Here is a 23,011-nt window from a genome sequence, read left to right as displayed (position 1 = left end):
AGAGTGAACGTAAAGTTACCTACTGTGGAGGTGAGATATAAGAATCTCTTTGTGGATGCAAAGTGCGAGGTAGTTCAAGGAAAGCCTCTTCCAACACTATGGAATTCCATCATGAGTCCCTTATCAGTAAGTAGGCATTTCTACCTTCTAATTGTAGAAATATCCAGGCCAACTTCCTGTTCTACCTCTAAATCCTGAGTCAAAGAAATAATACATAAAAAAAATAAAAAATAAAATTCCACTGTCGTCATCAGCAAAAAGAGCTACAACTTTTGATTGACAATTCTACTGAATTTATCTCTTGGACAGGTTTTTACAAAGGTAATACAGTGCAATTCTCAAGAATCCAAAATAAACATTTTAAAAGATGTCAGTGGCATCATCAAACCATCAAGGTAAGCCAAATATATGTTCCTTGCATAGCAACAAAGCATACAATTTATATGGTTAGAAATTTACATTAAATCAATGCTAACAGAACAAACTCACCAAGTCAGCCAAGTTATGTAAGTAGAACAGTATGCTAAGATTTGGGAGGTGGGCCAAAATTGTTCACTTATGGAATTTCTCTATGAATGCAGGCTTACACTTCTTCTCGGTCCGCCAGGCTGTGGGAAAACGACCTTATTATTGGCTCTTGCAGGAAAGCTTGATCAATCTCTCGACGTTAGTATTTCAAAAAACTATAGTAGACAAGCTTAAAAGCAATACAATGCTAGGAAATAAATTTTCATTCTTAAAAAAATTCAAGATTCTATATACTTTAATTTCAAATCATAAAGAAATTACACCCAAACATGGGTAGTTTCAAAAAACATGATCAGCCATCACATTTATGCCTTTTCATGCACATAAGGATTTCAATTACTATGAACTTATAGGAAAATAATCTTATTTATAGTTCATATACATGTTTACAAACTAATCATATCTGGATGTCACAATCTTTACAATAATCTTCAGCTTTTCCTCACTACAGGTGGCAGGGCAAATCTCTTATAATGGCTACATGCTAGATGAGTTTATTCCACAGAAAACATCAGCTTACGTAAGCCAACATGACCTGCACCTAGCTGAGATGACTGTGAGGGAAACAATCGACTTTGCAGCACGCTGCCAGGGTGTTGGAAGCAGAGCAGGTAAGGTTCCTTGTTTCCTTCATGTAGTTATTAGCAGGGTAGTTGTGCACCCATATCAATTTATTTAATTTGAACTTATTTCTTGTTGAAGATTTCTGTTTATGAAATTTTAGTGAAAAAAAAGAAGATAATCTACGTAAAGATCTACATGATTCAGTAGTGTGCCTATATCCATGGGAGTGAGTGGCTAATCATTCCTCTATATGAAAAACTAGGGTTTACATGTTTATACTGCCAGTCTGCCCCTATTAAAAAACCCTAACCCAGTACATTGAATTTCCTAACATACCTTACTGTACCTTGAGACATTTAAACTAGATACTTGTGTTACTTTCTCATTCAGAATATGAGCCATTACCAATAACATTTTTTTTTTCCACTCTGCAGATATCATGATGGAAGTAAGCAGAAGAGAGAAGGAAGAAGGGATTGTCCCTGACCCTGACATTGACACCTATATGAAGGTATTCATAAGTTGGCAAATTTTTTTTAAAGTAATTACTAAAAGTCTTTTGAGAGTATATTAGGCAGTAACAAAATACTTGCAGGCAATATCAGTAGAAGGACAAAAAAGAAATCTCCAAACAGACTACGTTTTAAAGGTAGCTTTTCTTTAAGCAGAGCTTGATTAAACTAGGCAATGGAATATTTCAAACAAGAAGTTTTTATCAAATTTGATGTGTAAAGTACAATATTTTGGCCTTTTAGATCCTTGGACTCGATATCTGCAGTGATACAATGGTTGGAGATGCATTGAAAAGAGGCATTTCCGGTGGCCAGAAGAAAAGGTTAACTACAGGTTGTTAAAAATGATAAACATGCTGTTAATTTCGTTTTGCTAATGATTCTACCACTACTAGCACATCTCAGTTTATAAATTCTATAAGAGGTTCCCTTGAACAAGAAAAAAAAATCAATACAAGCTTGATATCTTTCTAAAAGCTTTTGTTGGGCAATCTTTTTGCTACTTCCTCCCACTTTCTTTTGTGGGGCAATTAAAATGGTTAGAATAATAGTTAAATGATAAAGTTCATAATTTCTTCACAGCTTAAACCTTAGGGACAAGTGAGAATTTATCATGGTATTAGAGCATGTGGTCCTGAATTTGAACCCTGTGTCCACTCTAACTGCCATTTTAAAAGTTAAAAATCTCAAATGAAGTGGTAGTTTATCAAAAATGGTCTTATATTTGTAAAACCTGTTCCCTAGTGTTGTGAGAAAAGGAAAGAAAATATTTTCCATGCAGGAATATTCTTCTCAACCCAGGGTTTTCATGGCTACTTTGCCTGGCAGGGGAGATGATTGTTGGTCCCACAAAAGCTCTTTTTATGGATGAAATATCGACTGGACTAGACAGTTCCACAACCTTTCAGATAGTTACCTGCCTTCAGCAATTGGTGCACATCACAGATACAACTGCATTAGTTTCACTTCTTCAGCCAGCTCCTGAAACATTTGATCTATTTGATGAAGTGATATTAATGGCAGAAGGGAAAATAGTATACCATGGTCCTCGAGCTCATGTACTTCAATTTTTTGAGGATTGTGGTTTCAAGTGCCCAGAAAGAAAAGGTGCTGCAGACTTCCTTCAGGAGGTGAGAGAACATGATTCCTGTTTACAGTTGACATTAATCCTAATTGTCTCATATGCTCAAATTTCAAACATTTGCAGGTTATCTCCAGGAAGGATCAAGAACAATACTGGTACCATGCTGACCTTCCATACAATTATGTTTCAGTGGATCAGTTCTCTCAAAGGTTCAAAGCTAGTTCTTTAGGACAGAAGTTAAATGATGAGCTCTCAAAACCATATGATAAATCTAAGAGCCACAATAGTGCCTTGTCATTTGATATTTACTCTTTGAGCAAATGGGAGATGTTCAAAGCTTGCATGGCCAGAGAGCTACTTCTCATGAAACGGAATTCATTTGTCTATATTTTCAAAACGATGCAGGTGATAATTTACTCATATGACTACTTAGGCTGGTGCATCTACAATAACATTCTCAATCACATTAAACTAACACATTTCCCCTTTCTTTATCCTGCAGCTCATCATCACTGCATTTATTACAATGACAGTATTTATGCGTACTCAAACAACTGTCGACTTGATCGGTGCCAATTATTTTTTGGGCTGTCTATTTTATACAATTGTAAGACTCATGACTAATGGAGTTGCAGAGTTGTCCTTGACAATCACTAGACTTCCAGTGGTTTACAAGCAAAGATCATTCTATCTGTATCCGGCATGGGCATATTCTATTCCAGCATCTCTCCTAAAGATTCCACTTTCTTTGGTTGATTCAATACTTTGGACAGTAATGACTTACTATATTGTTGGGTATAGCCCTGAGGTAGAAAGGTAAGTACTTTTCAAAATCCAATTGAACAAAAATATTAGAAGGATAATCTCTCTCTCTTTAAGCATTAATATACATTTTCTACATATGGCTTAGGTTCTTCTTCCAGTTCCTTTTGCTGTTTGCTCTACATCTAGAATCAACGTCCATGTGTCGTTTCATTGCCTCAGTTTTCCGGACTATGGTTACTGCATCAACTTGTGGTGCTTTGATCTTAGTATTAATCTTTTTGTTTGGAGGCTTCATTATTCCTCGACGTGAGTATAAATTATTTGCTTTGATTCTCAGGGATAACAACTAGACTACTTACAGAGTTTCTTCTTTGTAGCCTCTTTACCACCTTGGTTGAGATGGGGTTTCTGGCTTTCTCCCATGAGTTATGCGGAAATAGGTATAGCACTGAATGAATTTCTTGCTCCACGATGGCAAAAGGTACTTTGAAGAAGACCTAATATTTTTTTGCCATGCTAATTTACAAGAGCAACTAAATAGCTTTAGTTCATTCTCATTTTGTAGGTTTCGAAAGGAAACATGACCATAGGAATGGAGGTTCTAACTACTCATGGTTTGAACTTTGATGGCTATTTCTATTGGATATCATTGGGAGCTTTGTTCGGGTTCACAATACTTTTCGATATTGGATTTATCTTAGCCTTAACTTACATAAAGCGTAAGTTCATTTCAATTAATAAACAAGCATAAAGATTGAATTTTTAAATTTCATCCATTCACCTGTAAGCCTATCATGAATACAGCTCCAAAGATTTCTCGAGCTATTATTTCAAAAAAAAATTTCTCTCAGCTACGAGGAACAGATGATTGTAATGGAAGCGTAAAGCTGGATAACCAATCAACTCTAGCTACTTCTCTGCAAACTACTGTAGAAACAAGAAATTCTGGTAAGATAAAACTGTTAGCCAATAAGTTAGTTAACAAAAAAATTAATTCTCAATACAGTAAATAAATTTTTGGTTCTAAGATGATACAAGAGAATGTGGTTGGTTGTACAGGGAGGCTGGTCCTGCCATTTGAGCCCTTGACAATATCATTTAAAGATGTGCAATACTTTGTTGATACCCCTCCGGTAATCAAGTGCAAATGATGATTCGCCTATGATTATTTTGAATATGTATACAAGGTAGAACTTACTTGTTACTACATTCCTTCTGCACAGGAAATGAGAGAGATGGGTTTCAGTCAGAAAAAGCTTCAGTTGCTTCGTGATATTACAGGAGCATTTAGGCCAGGAATTCTTACAGCACTTATGGGCGTAAGTGGAGCTGGAAAAACAACTCTCATGGACGTCCTCTCTGGGAGGAAAACTGGAGGTACTGTTGAAGGAGATATAAGAATAGGAGGGTATCCCAAGGTCCAGAAGACATTTGCAAGAATATCAGGTTACTGTGAGCAGAATGATATACATTCTCCATGGATTACTGTAAAAGAATCAGTGACATACTCAGCTTGGTTGCGATTGCCACCTGAGATTGATTCAGACACAAAAGCTGTATGATATCCTCCAGTTCCTCTCCATAGTTATCAATAGTACTATCGTATAGAATTTCAAACAATTTCTGAAGGGACTCAAAATTTCAAGATTGTCTGCATTACTAAATTAAGCCTTATACCAACTATATGGACTGGCTACAAGAGTCTTTAGCAATCTAAGTGAAATTCAATAATTATTGTAACGATAAGAAAATAGAGAAGGCATTGGTGGGTCTAATGGAGTGAATCTTCAAGTTTTTGATTTGTCATGGGGATTGTGACTGTTGACTTTTGATTAAGATCAATACATGACATTGTCCCAAAAAAATATTGGCATGACAGAAACTTAATGACTTGAGACTTGTGTCCACTAATGTGTAACATTTTTAACACTTAAACAACCACTGTAATTTGCTTAAAATTTTTGGGAAAAACAAGAGAATGATAAGGAGATTTCAAATCATGTTTAGATAAATGCATAAAACCCTGAATATTGGTGCAAATGGCACAAACAAACAATAACTGATACTAGTACGTAAAATTTCTATTGAAGTTAGTATACTGCTATAGATACTCTATGAATTACATGGTCTACAATATTATAATGCATTCATAACAGTCTCTATAATATGTCATGCAGAGATTTGTAGAAGAAGTTATTGAAACAATTGAACTTGATGGTATCAAAGATTCGTTAGTTGGAATTCCAGGCCAAAGTGGCCTATCTACTGAACAACGTAAAAGGCTGACAATTGCAGTGGAGCTTGTTTCAAATCCATCAATAATATTTATGGATGAACCTACATCGGGTTTAGATGCGAGAGCAGCTGCAATTGTCATGCGTGCAGTGAAGAATGTAGTATCCACAGGAAGGACAACGGTTTGCACCATCCACCAACCAAGCATTGACATATTCGAGGCTTTCGATGAGGTAGAAGAAATAGTGCCTTATTTTAGAAAATTACGACATACTCCAGCTTTTAATATTGAGGTTATAAGATTTATCTACTAACAAATTTTGGCTAAATTATCCTGGCCGTAAAATTAGAAGTCATCTCATTCTTTTTGGGCTAATTATACTACAGGGTCTTTGTAGGGAGCATGTTGTTGGTATATTGTCATCCGAGGAACATTGACCTGTCAAATGATTACAGTAGATTTGCTTTTCCTGTGCTAAAATCTACCTAAAAATCATATTTCTATCTTTTGGGTAGCTTTTATAGGCTTTTAGTCTATGGATACAACTCAATTCAACTCAAAGGTCCTTAATCTGAACTAAATGTGCGTCGTAATATGGATTGTTATGTTATCCTATCCACAGCTATATAATTAGTTACCTGAAAAGTTTATGATATTTTTCTACCTGAATCCGCATCATTTTTGGTATTGCTTTTGCTTTCTTATCTAGAACAGTTAGAACTTGAGCCTAGTATTACAAATAACTCAAGAATGTACAAAAATACTAAGTTTTTTTTTATGAGAAAGCAGATTTGAGCCTATTGCTTGTTCCAAGAGAGTGCTCTTGAAGAGTTGAACCCATTCTTGTGCTTCTAAGCAACTTAGCCTTTAATTTTGTTAGACTTATGGTTAAGTGATTAAATTCATTATTTCCTAACAGCTTAAGCTTTTGGGACAATTGGTAATTTAATATGGTATCAGAGCAGTACTTATGGTTAAGTGATTAAATTCACCATTTCCTAATAGCTTACGCTTTTGGGATAATTGGTAATTTAACAAATTTCATTTCAAATCCTACCTGCCTATTGTTTTGTATGCACCAGTCATTCTAACGCAACATGCTCTGCAATTTTTCCTTCCTCATAGTTGTGGATGAGCAAACTATACTAACATTATCCATCACTCTTTAGTATCTTTCTTACTATGATTTTGATGTTCTGTGCATAGTACAAAATTAAAATATATCACAATTTTGAGCATTTCATCAAAGTTTTATCTTTACTTAGATTTATATGGTATCTCAAACCATGAGGACAAATTGCTAAATTTATTAAGATAACATGAGGCACATGGTCGACTGTAAAAGATTTTCTGTAATCTTCTTAGTATTGCTATTAAATGATATTTTGTACAACTCAGTAATCTTTTTGGTGCAGTTGATTCTAATGAAAACTGGAGGACAGATCATTTATTCTGGAATTCTAGGTCATCATTCAAGTAAACTTATTGAATATTTTGAGGTATGCCAGACTGCCAGCAATTTATGTTGTAACAAGCAAGCAAATTTCTAGTCATAACACTGAACATTCTTTTATAGCATGTTGTTTCCTTGCGTGGATAGACAACTGACGGATACTAAAACCATCTGTATATGTAATAAATAGACGCATGAGAAGGATAAATTTTTGGCTGAATAACATACATAACTTTACTTGCATAAGACATGGCAATTAACATTGAATCATACAAGTTAAAGAGAGAATCTCTAGTGCATGTAAAAGTTGAGTTCCACCAAAAGCTTAAACAAAAATTGGGTCTTCAATCCCAAGAAAATTCTAGTTAAAGTTTCCAAAGTGTTCTGAAATCATTACATAGGTTTCTAAATGTGCTATTATCTTCTGCATATTGATTAATCCAAGAATGTACATATCAATTTCCAGAGTGCTTGAACTATATCTACATACGCCAGTAACCTCCTCCACCTGTCCAGTCCCTGCAGGAAGTGTTAACGTCTTACCTTATTTTGGTGGAATTAGTGATTATTATTTACCCACAAAACATCACAATCATTAAAGGGAATATATAATACTCCAAACAAAAAACTTGAAAAGTTAAAAATGCTCACCATTGACTATCTTTCACTTCTTTAAATTTGACAATATTAAATAAATCCAAGCATGTAGGTTGCTATAAATCACTGATTTCAATATATTTTTCTATTCAACAGGGTATTGCTGGTGTGCCAAAGATCAAAAATAATTATAATCCAGCAACATGGATGTTAGAAGTTACTTCTGCTTCAGTAGAAGCAGATCTTGATATAGATTTTTCCAGAATTTATAAGGATTCACCTCTGCATCGGTTAGTATATATTTACTAAGATTGATAGGAAAGCTTTGTTGCAAATTATGTCGAATTAATTTCCTAAAAAGGCATGCATCACTCTATCTATCAAATTTAAACTTTTCCCAATCGTTTACACATGGTTATGACTTATGATAATTCTATTTGGTTTCTAATTAATTATAATCTTTTTATTGTTCTTGTATTCTAGTGACACCATCAAGTTGGTAAGACAGTTGAGTGAGCCACAGCCAGGTTCAAGAGACTTGCACTTTCCCACTCCTTATGCACAAAGTGGTTGGGTGCAGTTTATGGCATGCCTATGGAAACAACACTTATCTTATTGGAGAAGTCCTGAATACAACTTGGCACGTTTCCTATTTATAATTGCTGCAGCACTGTTGTTTGGGGCAGTCTTTTGGCAGAAAGGAAAGGAGATGTAAGCATCTAGATATACATGCATACATTTAGATAACAATTTTTTTAGAAAATTTTAAAGTACATGCATCTAGACATACATATGCATTGAGATAACGAGATCTCTGAAAAAAAAAACTTTGGGATATATTTTTCTATTTCATTGTTCTTTTAACTCTTATTTTAACTCAGAAGGGGGGTGGGGAAGGTTGTATGCAGTGCACAAAGCTCCCACTTATGGGGGGTTTGGGAAAGGTCATGATAGGTAGTCTTATCCCAATTTATTGAAACGACTGATTTCCGGACTCAAATCCGCTACTTGTTGCTTTTGGTGGAAGACATTTGCCATCACACATAGGCCCAACCTCTTAGTTTTTGGAGGAAAATAGAATAGAAAATTTCTTGTGTTTATTCTTAATAATAAATTTCTTTCAAAAGACAAAACATTGAAAACCACTATGATGCAGTCTTTTTCATTTCCTTCATTACTTTAATAAAAAAAAAAAACATGTCAAACACTCTGTCATTACCATCCTTATAAATCCATGGTAATAAACAAAAATTACAAGCTTGATTGAACTTTTGTTTATTAATTGTGGATATTATAAAGCTTCCTGCAGCTAATATTTGTAGTAGACTGGCATGTGAAGCTTTTAAATTCCTTCTTTTTCTTCTTTCTTTCCAAAGAAACACTGAGCAGGATTTGTTCAACATCCTTGGATCAATGTATATGGCTGTAATATTCTTGGGCTTAAACAACTGTTCAACAGTTCTTCCATATGTGGCAACTGAGCGCACTGTTCTGTACCGGGAAAAATTCGCAGGAATGTACTCCCCAAATGCCTACTCATTTGCACAGGTTTGATAGTGCTTTTATCAAAGAACAACAATTTTTTTCTTTTACAAAATCAATTGTATTGTCTTGATATTTGATGAATAACAAGGGTAATAACTTTTTTTTTTTTTTAATGTTGAAGGTGATCATGGAAATACCTTATGTAATTTTGCAAACAATTTTGTATGTGGCCATTACATATCCAGCAATAGGATTCTACTGGTCAGCTTACAAGGTCTTTTGGTACTTCTATGCCACATTCTGTTCTCTTCTCTACTTTGTATATTTAGGGATGCTGCTAGTTTCAATGAGCACAAGTATCGATGTAGCTTCCATACTGGCAGCTGCAATCTACACCATATTGAACATTTTCTCAGGCTTCCTTATGCCAGGACCGGTAAACCCTTTCAACTCTTCTATAAGTAGTCACTTAGAATGCTGGTTTAATCTTATAAACAGGAAAAATATGTTAAATGGATAGAAGCATTTATAAACACACAAGGGATATCTTCCTCTGTACCAAGAACATTCTCATTCTTAGAATATTCATTACCTTGTCTATCTGATGTTTAACATGATGAAAATGAGAATGCAAAAATAATGTAGTGAGTTACCACTTCTTACCGAAGTTTCCTAGAAAGGTGGAAGAGCATTAGAGAAAAATTTTCTGCATGTGCCCCCAAAACTTTTTGCTATTTCCATAGAGTGATGTTATATATGGCTACTGCATAAGCCTTACAAACTGCATGTCAACTTTTAAAGACAAAAAAAAAAAAAAAAAAAAAAAGTAATCAGAAATTTATTTATCATGTTGTTGATGTAGCACCAAATCAATTGATTGTCACCTCAGTTTGGTAGTACTATAGCATTTTCCTTTCACAGAAGATAGTAACACCACTTTCAGTTTCTTCCTTACACATGTCTGCATGCGGTACTAGGGATTTGCAAATAGTCTTTAAAAGTTATCATGCAGTTTGTAAGGGCTTATGCCGAGTAGCCATATATAAAATCACTCTATTGGGAAATAGCAAAAAGTTTGGGCACATGCATGGAAAATTTTTCTCTAATGCTCTTCCACCTTTCTAGGAAACTTCGGTAAGAAGTGGTAACTCACTACATTATTTTTGCATTCTCATTTTCATCATGTTAAACATCAGATAGACAAGGTAATGAATATTCTAAGAATGAGAATGTTCTTGGTACAGAGGAAGATATCCCTTGTGTGTTTATAAATGCTTCTATCCATTTAACATATTTTTCCTGTTTATAAGATTAAACCAGCATTCTAAGTGACTACTTATAGAAGAGTTGAAAGGGTTTACCGGTCCTGGCATAAGGAAGCCTGAGAAAATGTTCAATATGGTGTAGATTGCAGCTGCCAGTATGGAAGCTACATCGATACTTGTGCTCATTGAAACTAGCAGCATCCCTAAATATACAAAGTAGAGAAGAGAACAGAATGTGGCATAGAAGTACCAAAAGACCTTGTAAGCTGACCAGTAGAATCCTATTGCTGGATATGTAATGGCCACATACAAAATTGTTTGCAAAATTACATAAGGTATTTCCATGATCACCTTCAACATTAAAAAAAAAAAAAAGTTATTACCCTTGTTATTCATCAAATATCAAGACAATACAATTGATTTTGTAAAAGAAAAAAATTGTTGTTCTTTGATAAAAGCACTATCAAACCTGTGCAAATGAGTAGGCATTTGGGGAGTACATTCCTGCGAATTTTTCCCGGTACAGAACAGTGCGCTCAGTTGCCACATATGGAAGAACTGTTGAACAGTTGTTTAAGCCCAAGAATATTACAGCCATATACATTGATCCAAGGATGTTGAACAAATCCTGCTCAGTGTTTCTTTGGAAAGAAAGAAGAAAAAGAAGGAATTTAAAAGCTTCACATGCCAGTCTACTACAAATATTAGCTGCAGGAAGCTTTATAATATCCACAATTAATAAACAAAAGTTCAATCAAGCTTGTAATTTTTGTTTATTACCATGGATTTATAAGGATGGTAATGACAGAGTGTTTGACATGTTTTTTTTTTTTATTAAAGTAATGAAGGAAATGAAAAAGACTGCATCATAGTGGTTTTCAATGTTTTGTCTTTTGAAAGAAATTTATTATTAAGAATAAACACAAGAAATTTTCTATTCTATTTTCCTCCAAAAACTAAGAGGTTGGGCCTATGTGTGATGGCAAATGTCTTCCACCAAAAGCAACAAGTAGCGGATTTGAGTCCGGAAATCAGTCGTTTCAATAAATTGGGATAAGACTACCTATCATGACCTTTCCCAAACCCCCCATAAGTGGGAGCTTTGTGCACTGCATACAACCTTCCCCACCCCCCTTCTGAGTTAAAATAAGAGTTAAAAGAACAATGAAATAGAAAAATATATCCCAAAGTTTTTTTTTTCAGAGATCTCGTTATCTCAATGCATATGTATGTCTAGATGCATGTACTTTAAAATTTTCTAAAAAAATTGTTATCTAAATGTATGCATGTATATCTAGATGCTTACATCTCCTTTCCTTTCTGCCAAAAGACTGCCCCAAACAACAGTGCTGCAGCAATTATAAATAGGAAACGTGCCAAGTTGTATTCAGGACTTCTCCAATAAGATAAGTGTTGTTTCCATAGGCATGCCATAAACTGCACCCAACCACTTTGTGCATAAGGAGTGGGAAAGTGCAAGTCTCTTGAACCTGGCTGTGGCTCACTCAACTGTCTTACCAACTTGATGGTGTCACTAGAATACAAGAACAATAAAAAGATTATAATTAATTAGAAACCAAATAGAATTATCATAAGTCATAACCATGTGTAAACGATTGGGAAAAGTTTAAATTTGATAGATAGAGTGATGCATGCCTTTTTAGGAAATTAATTCGACATAATTTGCAACAAAGCTTTCCTATCAATCTTAGTAAATATATACTAACCGATGCAGAGGTGAATCCTTATAAATTCTGGAAAAATCTATATCAAGATCTGCTTCTACTGAAGCAGAAGTAACTTCTAACATCCATGTTGCTGGATTATAATTATTTTTGATCTTTGGCACACCAGCAATACCCTGTTGAATAGAAAAATATATTGAAATCAGTGATTTATAGCAACCTACATGCTTGGATTTATTTAATATTGTCAAATTTAAAGAAGTGAAAGATAGTCAATGGTGAGCATTTTTAACTTTTCAAGTTTTTTGTTTGGAGTATTATATATTCCCTTTAATGATTGTGATGTTTTGTGGGTAAATAATAATCACTAATTCCACCAAAATAAGGTAAGACGTTAACACTTCCTGCAGGGACTGGACAGGTGGAGGAGGTTACTGGCGTATGTAGATATAGTTCAAGCACTCTGGAAATTGATATGTACATTCTTGGATTAATCAATATGCAGAAGATAATAGCACATTTAGAAACCTATGTAATGATTTCAGAACACTTTGGAAACTTTAACTAGAATTTTCTTGGGATTGAAGACCCAATTTTTGTTTAAGCTTTTGGTGGAACTCAACTTTTACATGCACTAGAGATTCTCTCTTTAACTTGTATGATTCAATGTTAATTGCCATGTCTTATGCAAGTAAAGTTATGTATGTTATTCAGCCAAAAATTTATCCTTCTCATGCGTCTATTTATTACATATACAGATGGTTTTAGTATCCGTCAGTTGTCTATCCACGCAAGGAAACAACATGCTATAAAAGAATGTTCAGTGTTATGACTAGAAATTTGCTTGCTTGTTACAACATAAATTGCTGGCAGTCTGGCATACCTCAAAATATTCAATAAGTTTACTTGAATGATGACCTAGAATTCCAGAATAAATGATCTGTCCTCCAGTTTTCATTAGAATCAACTGCACCAAAAAGATTACTGAGTTGTACAAAATATCATTTAATAGCAATACTAAGAAGATTACAGAAAATATTTTACAGTCGAACATGTGCCTCATGTTATCTTAATAAATTTAGCAATTTGTCCTCATGGTTTGAGATACCATATAAATCTAAGTAAAGATAAAACTTTGATGAAATGCTCAAAATTGTGATATATTTTAATTTTGTACTATGCACAGAACATCAAAATCATAGTAAGAAAGATACTAAAGAGTGATGGATAATGTTAGTATAGTTTGCTCATCCACAACTATGAGGAAGGAAAAATTGCAGAGCATGTTGCTTTAGAATGACTGGTGCATACAAAACAATAGGCAGGTAGGATTTGAAATGAAATTTGTTAAATTACCAATTATCCCAAAAGCGTAAGCTGTTAGGAAATGGTGAATTTAATCACTTAACCATAAGTACTGCTCTGATACCATATTAAATTACCAATTGTCCCAAAAGCTTAAGCTGTTAGGAAATGATGAATTTAATCACTTAACCATTAAGTCTAACAAAATTAAAGGCTAAGTTGCTTAGAAGCACAAGAATGGGTTCAACTCTTCAAGAGCACTCTCTTGGAACAAGCAATAGGCTCAAATCTGCTTTCTCATAAAAAAAACTTAGTATTTTTGTACATTCTTGAGTTATTTGTAATACTAGGCTCAAGTTCTAACTGTTCTAGATAAGAAAGCAAAAGCAATACCAAAAATGATGCGGATTCAGGTAGAAAAATATCATAAACTTTTCAGGTAACTAATTATATAGCTGTGGATAGGATAACATAACAATCCATATTATGACCCACATTTAGTTCAGATTAAGGACCTTTGAGTTGAATTGAGTTGTATCCATAGACTAAAAGCCTATAAAAGCTACCCAGAAGATAGAAATATGATTTTTAGGTAGATTTTAGCACAGGAAAAGCAAATCTACTGTAATCATTTGACAGGTCAATGTTCCTCGGATGACAAGATACCAACAACATGCTCCCTACAAAGACCCTGTAGTATAATTAGCCCAAAAAGAATGAGATGACTTCTAATTTTACGGCCAGGATAATTTAGCCAAAATTTGTTAGTAGATAAATCTTATAATCTCAATATTAAAAGCTGGAGTATGTCGTAATTTTCTAAAATAAGGCACTATTTCTTCTACCTCATCGAAAGCCTCGAATATGTCAATGCTTGGTTGGTGGATGGTGCAAACCGTTGTCCTTCCTGTGGATACTACATTCTTCACTGCACGCATGACAATTGCAGCTGCTCTCGCATCTAAACCCGATGTAGGTTCATCCATAAATATTATTGATGGATTTGAAACAAGCTCCACTGCAATTGTCAGCCTTTTACGTTGTTCAGTAGATAGGCCACTTTGGCCTGGAATTCCAACTAACGAATCTTTGATACCATCAAGTTCAATTGTTTCAATAACTTCTTCTACAAATCTCTGCATGACATATTATAGAGACTGTTATGAATGCATTATAATATTGTAGACCATGTAATTCATAGAGTATCTATAGCAGTATACTAACTTCAATAGAAATTTTACGTACTAGTATCAGTTATTGTTTGTTTGTGCCATTTGCACCAATATTCAGGGTTTTATGCATTTATCTAAACATGATTTGAAATCTCCTTATCATTCTCTTGTTTTTCCCACAAATTTTAAGCAAATTACAGTGGTTGTTTAAGTGTTAAAAATGTTACACATTAGTGGACACAAGTCTCAAGTCATTAAGTTTCTGTCATGCCAATATTTTTTTGGGACAATGTCATGTATTGATCTTAATCAAAAGTCAACAGTCACAATCCCCATGACAAATCAAAAACTTGAAGATTCACTCCATTAGACCCACCAATGCCTTCTCTATTTTCTTATCGTTACAATAATTATTGAATTTGACTTAGATTGCTAAAGACTCTTGTAGCCAGTCCATATAGTTGGTATAAGGCTTAATTTAGTAATGCAGACAATCTTGAAATTTTGAGTCCCTTCAGAAATTGTTTGAAATTCTATACGATAGTACTATTGATAACTATGGAGAGGAACTGGAGGATATCATACAGCTTTTGTGTCTGAATCAATCTCAGGTGGCAATCGCAACCAAGCCGAGTATGTCACTGATTCTTTTACAGTAATCCATGGAGAATGTATATCATTCTGCTCACAGTAACCTGATATTCTTGCAAATGTCTTCTGGACCTTGGGATACCCTCCTATTCTTATATCTCCTTCAACAGTACCTCCAGTTTTCCTCCCAGAGAGGACGTCCATGAGAGTTGTTTTTCCAGCTCCACTTACGCCCATAAGTGCTGTAAGAATTCCTGGCCTAAATGCTCCTGTAATATCACGAAGCAACTGAAGCTTTTTCTGACTGAAACCCATCTCTCTCATTTCCTGTGCAGAAGGAATGTAGTAACAAGTAAGTTCTACCTTGTATACATATTCAAAATAATCATATGTGAATCATCATTTGCACTTGATTACCGGAGGGGTATCAACAAAGTATTGCACATCTTTAAATGATATTGTCAAGGGCTCAAATGGCAGGACCAGCCTCCCTGTACAACCAACCACATTCTCTTGTATCATCTTAGAACCAAAAATTTATTTACTGTATTGAGAATTAATTTTTTTGTTAACTAACTTATTGGCTAACAGTTTTATCTTACCAGAATTTCTTGTTTCTACAGTAGTTTGCAGAGAAGTAGCTAGAGTTGATTGGTTATCCAGCTCTGCGCTTCCATTACAATCATCTGTTCCTCGTAGCTGAGAGAAATTTTTTTTTGAAATAATAGCTCGAGAAATCTTTGGAGCTGTATTCATGATAGGCTAACAGGTGAATGGATGAAATTTAAAAATTCAATCTTTATGCTTGTTTATTAATTGAAATGAACTTACGCTTTATGTAAGTTAAGGCTAAGATAAATCCAATATCGAAAAGTATTGTGAACCCGAACAAAGCTCCCAATGATATCCAATAGAAATAGCCATCAAAGTTCAAACCATGAGTAGTTAGAACCTCCATTCCTATGGTCATGTTTCCTTTCGAAACCTACAAAATGAGAATGAGCTAAAGCTATTTAGTTGCTCTTGTAAATTAGCATGGCAAAAAAATATTAGGTCTTCTTCAAAGTACCTTTTGCCATCGTGGAGCAAGAAATTCATTCAGTGCTATACCTATTTCCGCATAACTCATGGGAGAAAGCCAGAAACCCCATCTCAACCAAGGTGGTAAAGAGGCTACAAAGAAGAAACTCTGTAAGTAGTCTAGTTGTTATCCCTGAGAATCAAAGCAAATAATTTATACTCACGTCGAGGAATAATGAAGCCTCCAAACAAAAAGATTAATACTAAGATCAAAGCACCACAAGTTGATGCAGTAACCATAGTCCGGAAAACTGAGGCAATGAAACGACACATGGACGTTGATTCTAGATGTAGAGCAAACAGCAAAAGGAACTGGAAGAAGAACCTAAGCCATATGTAGAAAATGTATATTAATGCTTAAAGAGAGAGAGATTATCCTTCTAATATTTTTGTTCAATTGGATTTTGAAAAGTACTTACCTTTCTACCTCAGGGCTATACCCAACAATATAGTAAGTCATTACTGTCCAAAGTATTGAATCAACCAAAGAAAGTGGAATCTTTAGGAGAGATGCTGGAATAGAATATGCCCATGCCGGATACAGATAGAATGATCTTTGCTTGTAAACCACTGGAAGTCTAGTGATTGTCAAGGACAACTCTGCAACTCCATTAGTCATGAGTCTTACAATTGTATAAAATAGACAGCCCAAAAAATAATTGGCACCGATCAAGTCGACAGTTGTTTGAGTACGCATAAATACTGTCATTGTAATAAATGCAGTGATGATGAGCTGCAGGATAAAGGAAGGGGAAATGTGTTAGTTTAATGTGATTGAGAATGTTATTGTAGATGCACCAGCCTAAGTAGTCATATGAGTAAATTATCACCTGCATCGTTTTGAAAATATAGACAAATGAATTCCGTTTCATGAGAAGTAGCTCTCTGGCCATGCAAGCTTTGAACATCTCCCATTTGCTCAAAGAGTAAATATCAAATGACAAGGCACTATTGTGGCTCTTAGATTTATCATATGGTTTTGAGAGCTCATCATTTAACTTCTGTCCTAAAGAACTAGCTTTGAACCTTTGAGAGAACTGATCCACTGAAACATAATTGTATGGAAGGTCAGCATGGTACCAGTATTGTTCTTGATCCTTCCTGGAGATAACCTGCAAATGTTTGAAATTTGAGCGTATGAAACAATTAGGATTAATGTCAACTGTAAACAGGAATCATGTTCTCTCACCTCCTGAAGGAAGTCTGCAGCACCTTTTCTTTCTGGGCACTTGAAACCACAATCCTCAAAAAATTGAAGTACATGAGTTCGAGGACCATGGTATACTATTTTCCCTTCTGCCATTAATATCACTTCATCAAATAGATCAAATGTTTCAGGAGCTGGCTGAAGAAGTGAAACTAATGCAGTTGTATCTGTGATGTGCACCAATTGCTGAAGGCAGGTAACTATCTGAAAGGTTGTGGAACTGTCTAGTCCAGTCGATATTTCATCCATAAAAAGAGCTTTTGTGGGACCAACAATCATCTCCCCTGCCAGGCAAAGTAGCCATGAAAACCCTGGGTTGAGAAAAATATTCCTGCATGGAAAATATTTTCTTTCCTTTTCTCACAACACTAGGGAACAGGTTTTACAAATATAAGACCATTTTTGATAAACTACCACTTCATGTGAGATTTTTAACTTTTAAAATGGCAGTTAGAGTGGACACAGGGTTCAAATTCAGGACCACATGCTCTAATACCATGATAAATTCTCACTTGTCCCTAATGTTTAAGCTGTGAAGAAATTATGAACTTTATCATTTAACTATTATTCTAACCATTTTAATTGCCCCACAAAAGAAAGTGGGAGGAAGTAGCAAAAAGATTGCCCAACAAAAGCTTTTAGAAAGATATCAAGCTTGTATTGATTTTTTTTCTTGTTCAAGGGAACCTCTTATAGAATTTATAAACTGAGATGTGCTAGTAGTGGTAGAATCATTAGCAAAACGAAATTAACAGCATGTTTATCATTTTTAACAACCTGTAGTTAACCTTTTCTTCTGGCCACCGGAAATGCCTCTTTTCAATGCATCTCCAACCATTGTATCACTGCAGATATCGAGTCCAAGGATCTAAAAGGCCAAAATATTGTACTTTACACATCAAATTTGATAAAAACTTCTTGTTTGAAATATTCCATTGCCTACTTTAATCAAGCTCTGCTTAAAGAAAAGCTACCTTTAAAACGTAGTCTGTTTGGAGATTTCTTTTTTGTCCTTCTACTGATATTGCCTGCAAGTATTTTGTTACTGCCTAATATACTCTCAAAAGACTTTTAGTAATTACTTTAAAAAAAATTGCCAACTTATGAATACCTTCATATAGGTGTCAATGTCAGGGTCAGGGACAATCCCTTCTTCCTTCTCTCTTCTGCTTACTTCCATCATGATATCTGCAGAGTGGAAAAAAAAAATGTTATTGGTAGTGGCTCATATTCTGAATGAGAAAGTAACACAAGTATCTAGTTTAAATGTCTCAAGGTACAGTAAGGTATGTTAGGAAATTCAATGTACTGGGTTAGGGTTTTTTAATAGGGGCAGACTGGCAGTATAAACATGTAAACCCTAGTTTTTCATATAGAGGAATGATTAGCCACTCACTCCTGTGGATATAGGCACACTACTGAATCATGTAGATCTTTACGTAGATTATCTTTTTTTTTTTTCACTAAAATTTCATAAACAGAAATCTTCAACAAGAAATAAGTTCAAATTAAATAAATTGATATGGGTGCACAACTACCCTGCTAATAACTACATGAAGGAAACAAGGAACCTTACCTGCTCTGCTTCCAACACCCTGGCAGCGTGCTGCAAAGTCGATTGTTTCCCTCACAGTCATCTCAGCTAGGTGCAGGTCATGTTGGCTTACGTAAGCTGATGTTTTCTGTGGAATAAACTCATCTAGCATGTAGCCATTATAAGAGATTTGCCCTGCCACCTGTAGTGAGGAAAAGCTGAAGATTATTGTAAAGATTGTGACATCCAGATATGATTAGTTTGTAAACATGTATATGAACTATAAATAAGATTATTTTCCTCTAAGTTCATAGTAATTGAAATCCTTATGTGCATGAAAAGGCATAAATGCGATGGCTGATCATGTTTTTTGAAACTACCCATGTTTGGGTGTAATTTCTTTATGATTTGAAATTAAAGTACATAGAATCTTGAATTTTTTTAAGAATGAAAATTTATTTCCTAGCATTGTATTGCTTTTAAGCTTGTCTACTATAGTTTTTTGAAATACTAACGTCAAGAGATTGATCAAGCTTTCCTGCAAGAGCCAATAATAAGGTCGTTTTCCCACAGCCTGGTGGACCGAGAAGAAGTGTAAGCCTGCATTCATAGAGAAATTCCATATGTGAACAATTTTGGCCCACCTCCCAAATCTTAGCATACTGTTCTACTTATATAACTTGGCTGACTTGGTGAGTTGGTTCTGTTAGCATTGATTTAATGTAAATTTCTAACCATATAAATTTTATGCTTTGCTGCTATGCAACGAACATATATATGGCTTACCTTGATGGTTTGATGATGCCACTGACATCTTTTAAAATGTTTATCTTGGCTTCTTGAGAATTGCACTGGATTACCTTTGTAAAAACCTGTCCAAGAGATAAATTCAGTAGAATTGTCAATCAAAAGTTGTAGCTCTTTTTGCTGATGACGACAGTGGAATTTTTTTTTTTTTTTTATGTATTATTTCTTCGACTCAGGATTTAGAGGTAGAACAGGAAGTTGGCCTGGATATTTCTACAATTAGAAGGTAGAAATGCCTACTTACTGATAAGGGACTCATGATGGAATTCCATAGTGTTGGAAGAGGCTTTCCTTGAACTACCTCGCACTTTGCATCCACAAAGAGATTCTTATATCTCACCTCCACAGTAGGTAACTTTACGTTCACTCTAACAGGAAAATTCACTTTTTAATTCATCAAAATGATACATATCTCACTAATGTCAGTCAGGAAGAGTTCCATATACACTGATATACACATGCATAAAACTCATATGACAAAAAAGATAAACAAAGATAGATAGAAGCAGAAAAAAAAAAAGGATCCAGCATTTTCTACCTGCACCACAATAAAATTAATGACAAATCAAAGAAAGTTTTAAATAAATTAAGAAAATATCTAACCCTTGAGCACAGATTTTATCCACCTAACAATTCCTACAACTAATTAAAAGGCTTTATTTTTTCAATTCTGCCAAAGCCTAAGGGCAGGACAACCAAGGATATGTATGGTAGTTTGATTTTGTGGATTGGATGTATCATCAAAGGAATTTTTTTTATAAAACCAGTTTACTTTGACCACGAAGTACTTAACTAATATAAGATCCAAAAAAGCTTTACTGCTCTGATAACTTATGATAACAACAACTAAGCCTTGCTCCCAAACTTTTAGGCTCAGCTGTGGATTCTCAACAAACTAGTCAAGTTCAACTACATGTATTGTTACTCTAATCACTTATAAGTTGCAGAAAATTCTGTTCTGTGACAGGCTGAAGTTAGAGGTCATAATAGAAATAAAAACATAGCTTCAGTCATCTGTAATTTAGAGGCCTTTGGAGTGCTATTCTGACTGGTAAGAAAATATATGTAAACGAAGCATTTGGAACGAGATAAGCATTTCACTATATATGAACTAAAATTTGAGATACCTGTCTATTCTGTCTCTTAGTTTCTGCAGCAACCGGAGATTATCATTCTCAATGTGCTTTATGAGCTTCTCAATAAACAGATGTCTTTCAACTGCTTCAAGCTTGGTAACATCAGTCACTCTCTTACCTTTAAATTCTTTTCCACTTCCATTGTCATGATCAATATCAAATACTGAGGTTCTGAGCCGTTTGAATGTTGGTAGTCTCTCAATTGCTGCCCATTGCAGCTCAAGTTCCTCATCTTCCTCTATGATAGAATCTCCACCAGCCTCGAGAGTTGAAGCATGGTGTTGAAATGATGATTGGGTGCTTTTTCCAATTGTTGTTAGCTCCATTTTATGAACTGATATTTTTTTTTTCTTGGCCTTCAGTGAGGTTGTCTATAATGAGTATTGTAGACAACTTCTTGTATTTCTAATAACCCAAGAAAAGAAAAGACACTGCTTTTTTAATTTAACCAGTAATATCCCAGATTTTTTTTTTTTTTTTTTGCTGAAAGCAATTTCCCAGATATTTATTGATCCCAAGTTGCTTTGGAATATAATGTAAACTATTAGATGTTGGACCAAATTTTCCAAATACCATAGTTTTAGCAAAATTTAAGGAAAAAAGAACATTGACAAAATTATTTAATTATGTAGCACATTTTCGAGTTCCAAGAAGCACAGTCTCTACTGTTTGGCATGCCATGCGAGCTATATGGAACTCGAATTTGAGTTGAAATCCAAATTTGTCGAACTTGAATTTCAAAAATATGATGTATAACTAAATAACTTTGATAGAATGCCTTCAAAAAATTTGCTAAAATTGTGACATTTTGTAAATTTGGCCTAAATGTTGGGATTGTATAGTTGCAGAAAGGGACAACTAACTTCTTCGAGGATTTTCAATCTTTCTTCTCTGCTTTATGGCATACGCAGCTGCCTATTGATGGAGACCGGTCTCTTTTTTTTTTTTTTTTTTTTTTTTTTTTTTTTTGAAAGCAACCTAGTCTCTATAAATTTAACACGTTAGAATAATGGTTAAATATTTAAATTTTTTAATAGTTTAAACTTTGTGATCAAGTAGTAATTTATTAAGGTATAGAGCTAATATTTTGAGTTTGAACTTTGTCTCTACTCTTCTTCTCATTTAAAATTAAAATTTTATTTTTAAAAAAAAAAAAACCTAAAAATTCTTTGGACCTCACTTATTAAGAAGAGTATGGACCAACACATGAGGAGTGGTGTTAGAATAATAGTTAAAAAATTAAATTTACTGTTACTTGATAGCTTAAACTTTTGAGATAGTTTCTCAAAAAAAAAAAAAAAAAAACTTTTGAGATTAAGTGGTAAGTTATCCTAATATGGTGATATGTTTATATTTAAAACCACTAAACCATGACTCTAAAGTCTAGATAAACCATGACTCTAGATAATTATGTTTTCTTGTTGTGTCTAGTTTTGTATTATTGCCGGTCCCGTTAGTTCCAAAATGATTAACTATTGGCAATCCATATCCAAAACTTTGTTTAATTGTATTTCAAGTCTTAGCCTAGTGTGTCTAGAAAATGTTCAAGTGACATCAATTGAAGTCATAATCTGAACAAACCCAAAGACTTCGAAACCAACCGATCAATTGAGACTCAATAAATCTTGACACCAGCTTGACACTTGGCAATCGATCTAGCTTCGGGATTGGCTGAAACGTTTTAATTTAAGTCAGCTTTAATTGTGGTCTTTTTTAACCCTAATAGAGAGTTTATTTAAGGACCCATTATGCACTACGTATTCAAAGATTGTAGAGACTGAAAGGCTTTCAGAGTGAAAACTCAGCCCCCACCTATTGAACCTATGAGTTCAGAAAAGAACGAATTATACATTGTTGTGATTTTTGTACACCAAGGATTTTGTACTAAGCAAAGTCTCTAACACCAATTATCGAAGATCTTATCGGTGTTTAATGTGAAGTTATATATAGCAATCAATCTGTTGCGGTGTGCCTTTTTTATTTAGATCAATTTAGGTAACCGGTT

General features: G+C 34.4%; 2 protein-coding genes across 2 annotated transcripts; one reads left to right on the top strand and one right to left on the bottom strand.

The window, feature by feature from the left end:
- Positions 1-3: 3 nt before the first annotated feature.
- Positions 4-9,927, top strand: LOC115973151 (pleiotropic drug resistance protein 3-like; the record flags this gene model as incomplete). The annotated part of the gene is made up of 22 exons (XM_031093395.1): positions 4-126; positions 310-395; positions 582-666; positions 980-1,139; positions 1,527-1,603; positions 1,688-1,741; positions 1,848-1,938; positions 2,433-2,734; positions 2,812-3,093; positions 3,191-3,504; positions 3,599-3,759; positions 3,831-3,934; positions 4,019-4,172; positions 4,258-4,401; positions 4,513-4,586; positions 4,677-5,009; positions 5,631-5,921; positions 7,105-7,188; positions 7,896-8,029; positions 8,223-8,450; positions 9,116-9,287; positions 9,406-9,927. Coding segments are annotated over 22 exons (3,792 nt in total), but the record flags the coding sequence as incomplete, so codon positions are not given.
- Positions 9,928-10,367: 440 nt separating this feature from the next.
- LOC115973158 (pleiotropic drug resistance protein 3-like) lies at positions 10,368-21,405 on the bottom strand. Its single transcript, XM_031093402.1, has 23 exons — positions 20,998-21,405; positions 20,115-20,238; positions 19,850-19,935; positions 19,579-19,663; positions 19,106-19,265; positions 18,641-18,717; positions 18,504-18,557; positions 18,307-18,397; positions 17,512-17,813; positions 17,153-17,434; positions 16,742-17,055; positions 16,487-16,647; positions 16,312-16,415; positions 16,074-16,227; positions 15,845-15,988; positions 15,660-15,733; positions 15,237-15,569; positions 14,325-14,615; positions 13,058-13,141; positions 12,217-12,350; positions 11,796-12,023; positions 10,959-11,130; positions 10,368-10,840 (listed from the first exon to the last, which is right to left on the bottom strand). Exons 1-23 carry the CDS (start codon positions 21,330-21,332, stop codon positions 10,502-10,504), a joined length of 4,128 nt encoding a protein of 1,375 aa, XP_030949262.1. The 5' UTR covers positions 21,333-21,405; the 3' UTR covers positions 10,368-10,501.
- Positions 21,406-23,011: the final 1,606 nt, after the last annotated feature.

The sequence above is a fragment of the Quercus lobata genome, unplaced genomic scaffold, assembly GCF_001633185.2.
Source record: "Quercus lobata isolate SW786 unplaced genomic scaffold, ValleyOak3.0 Primary Assembly Scq3eQI_1872, whole genome shotgun sequence".
NCBI lineage: Eukaryota > Viridiplantae > Streptophyta > Magnoliopsida > Fagales > Fagaceae > Quercus > Quercus lobata.
This window is presented reverse-complemented; position numbering and strand designations above follow the sequence as displayed.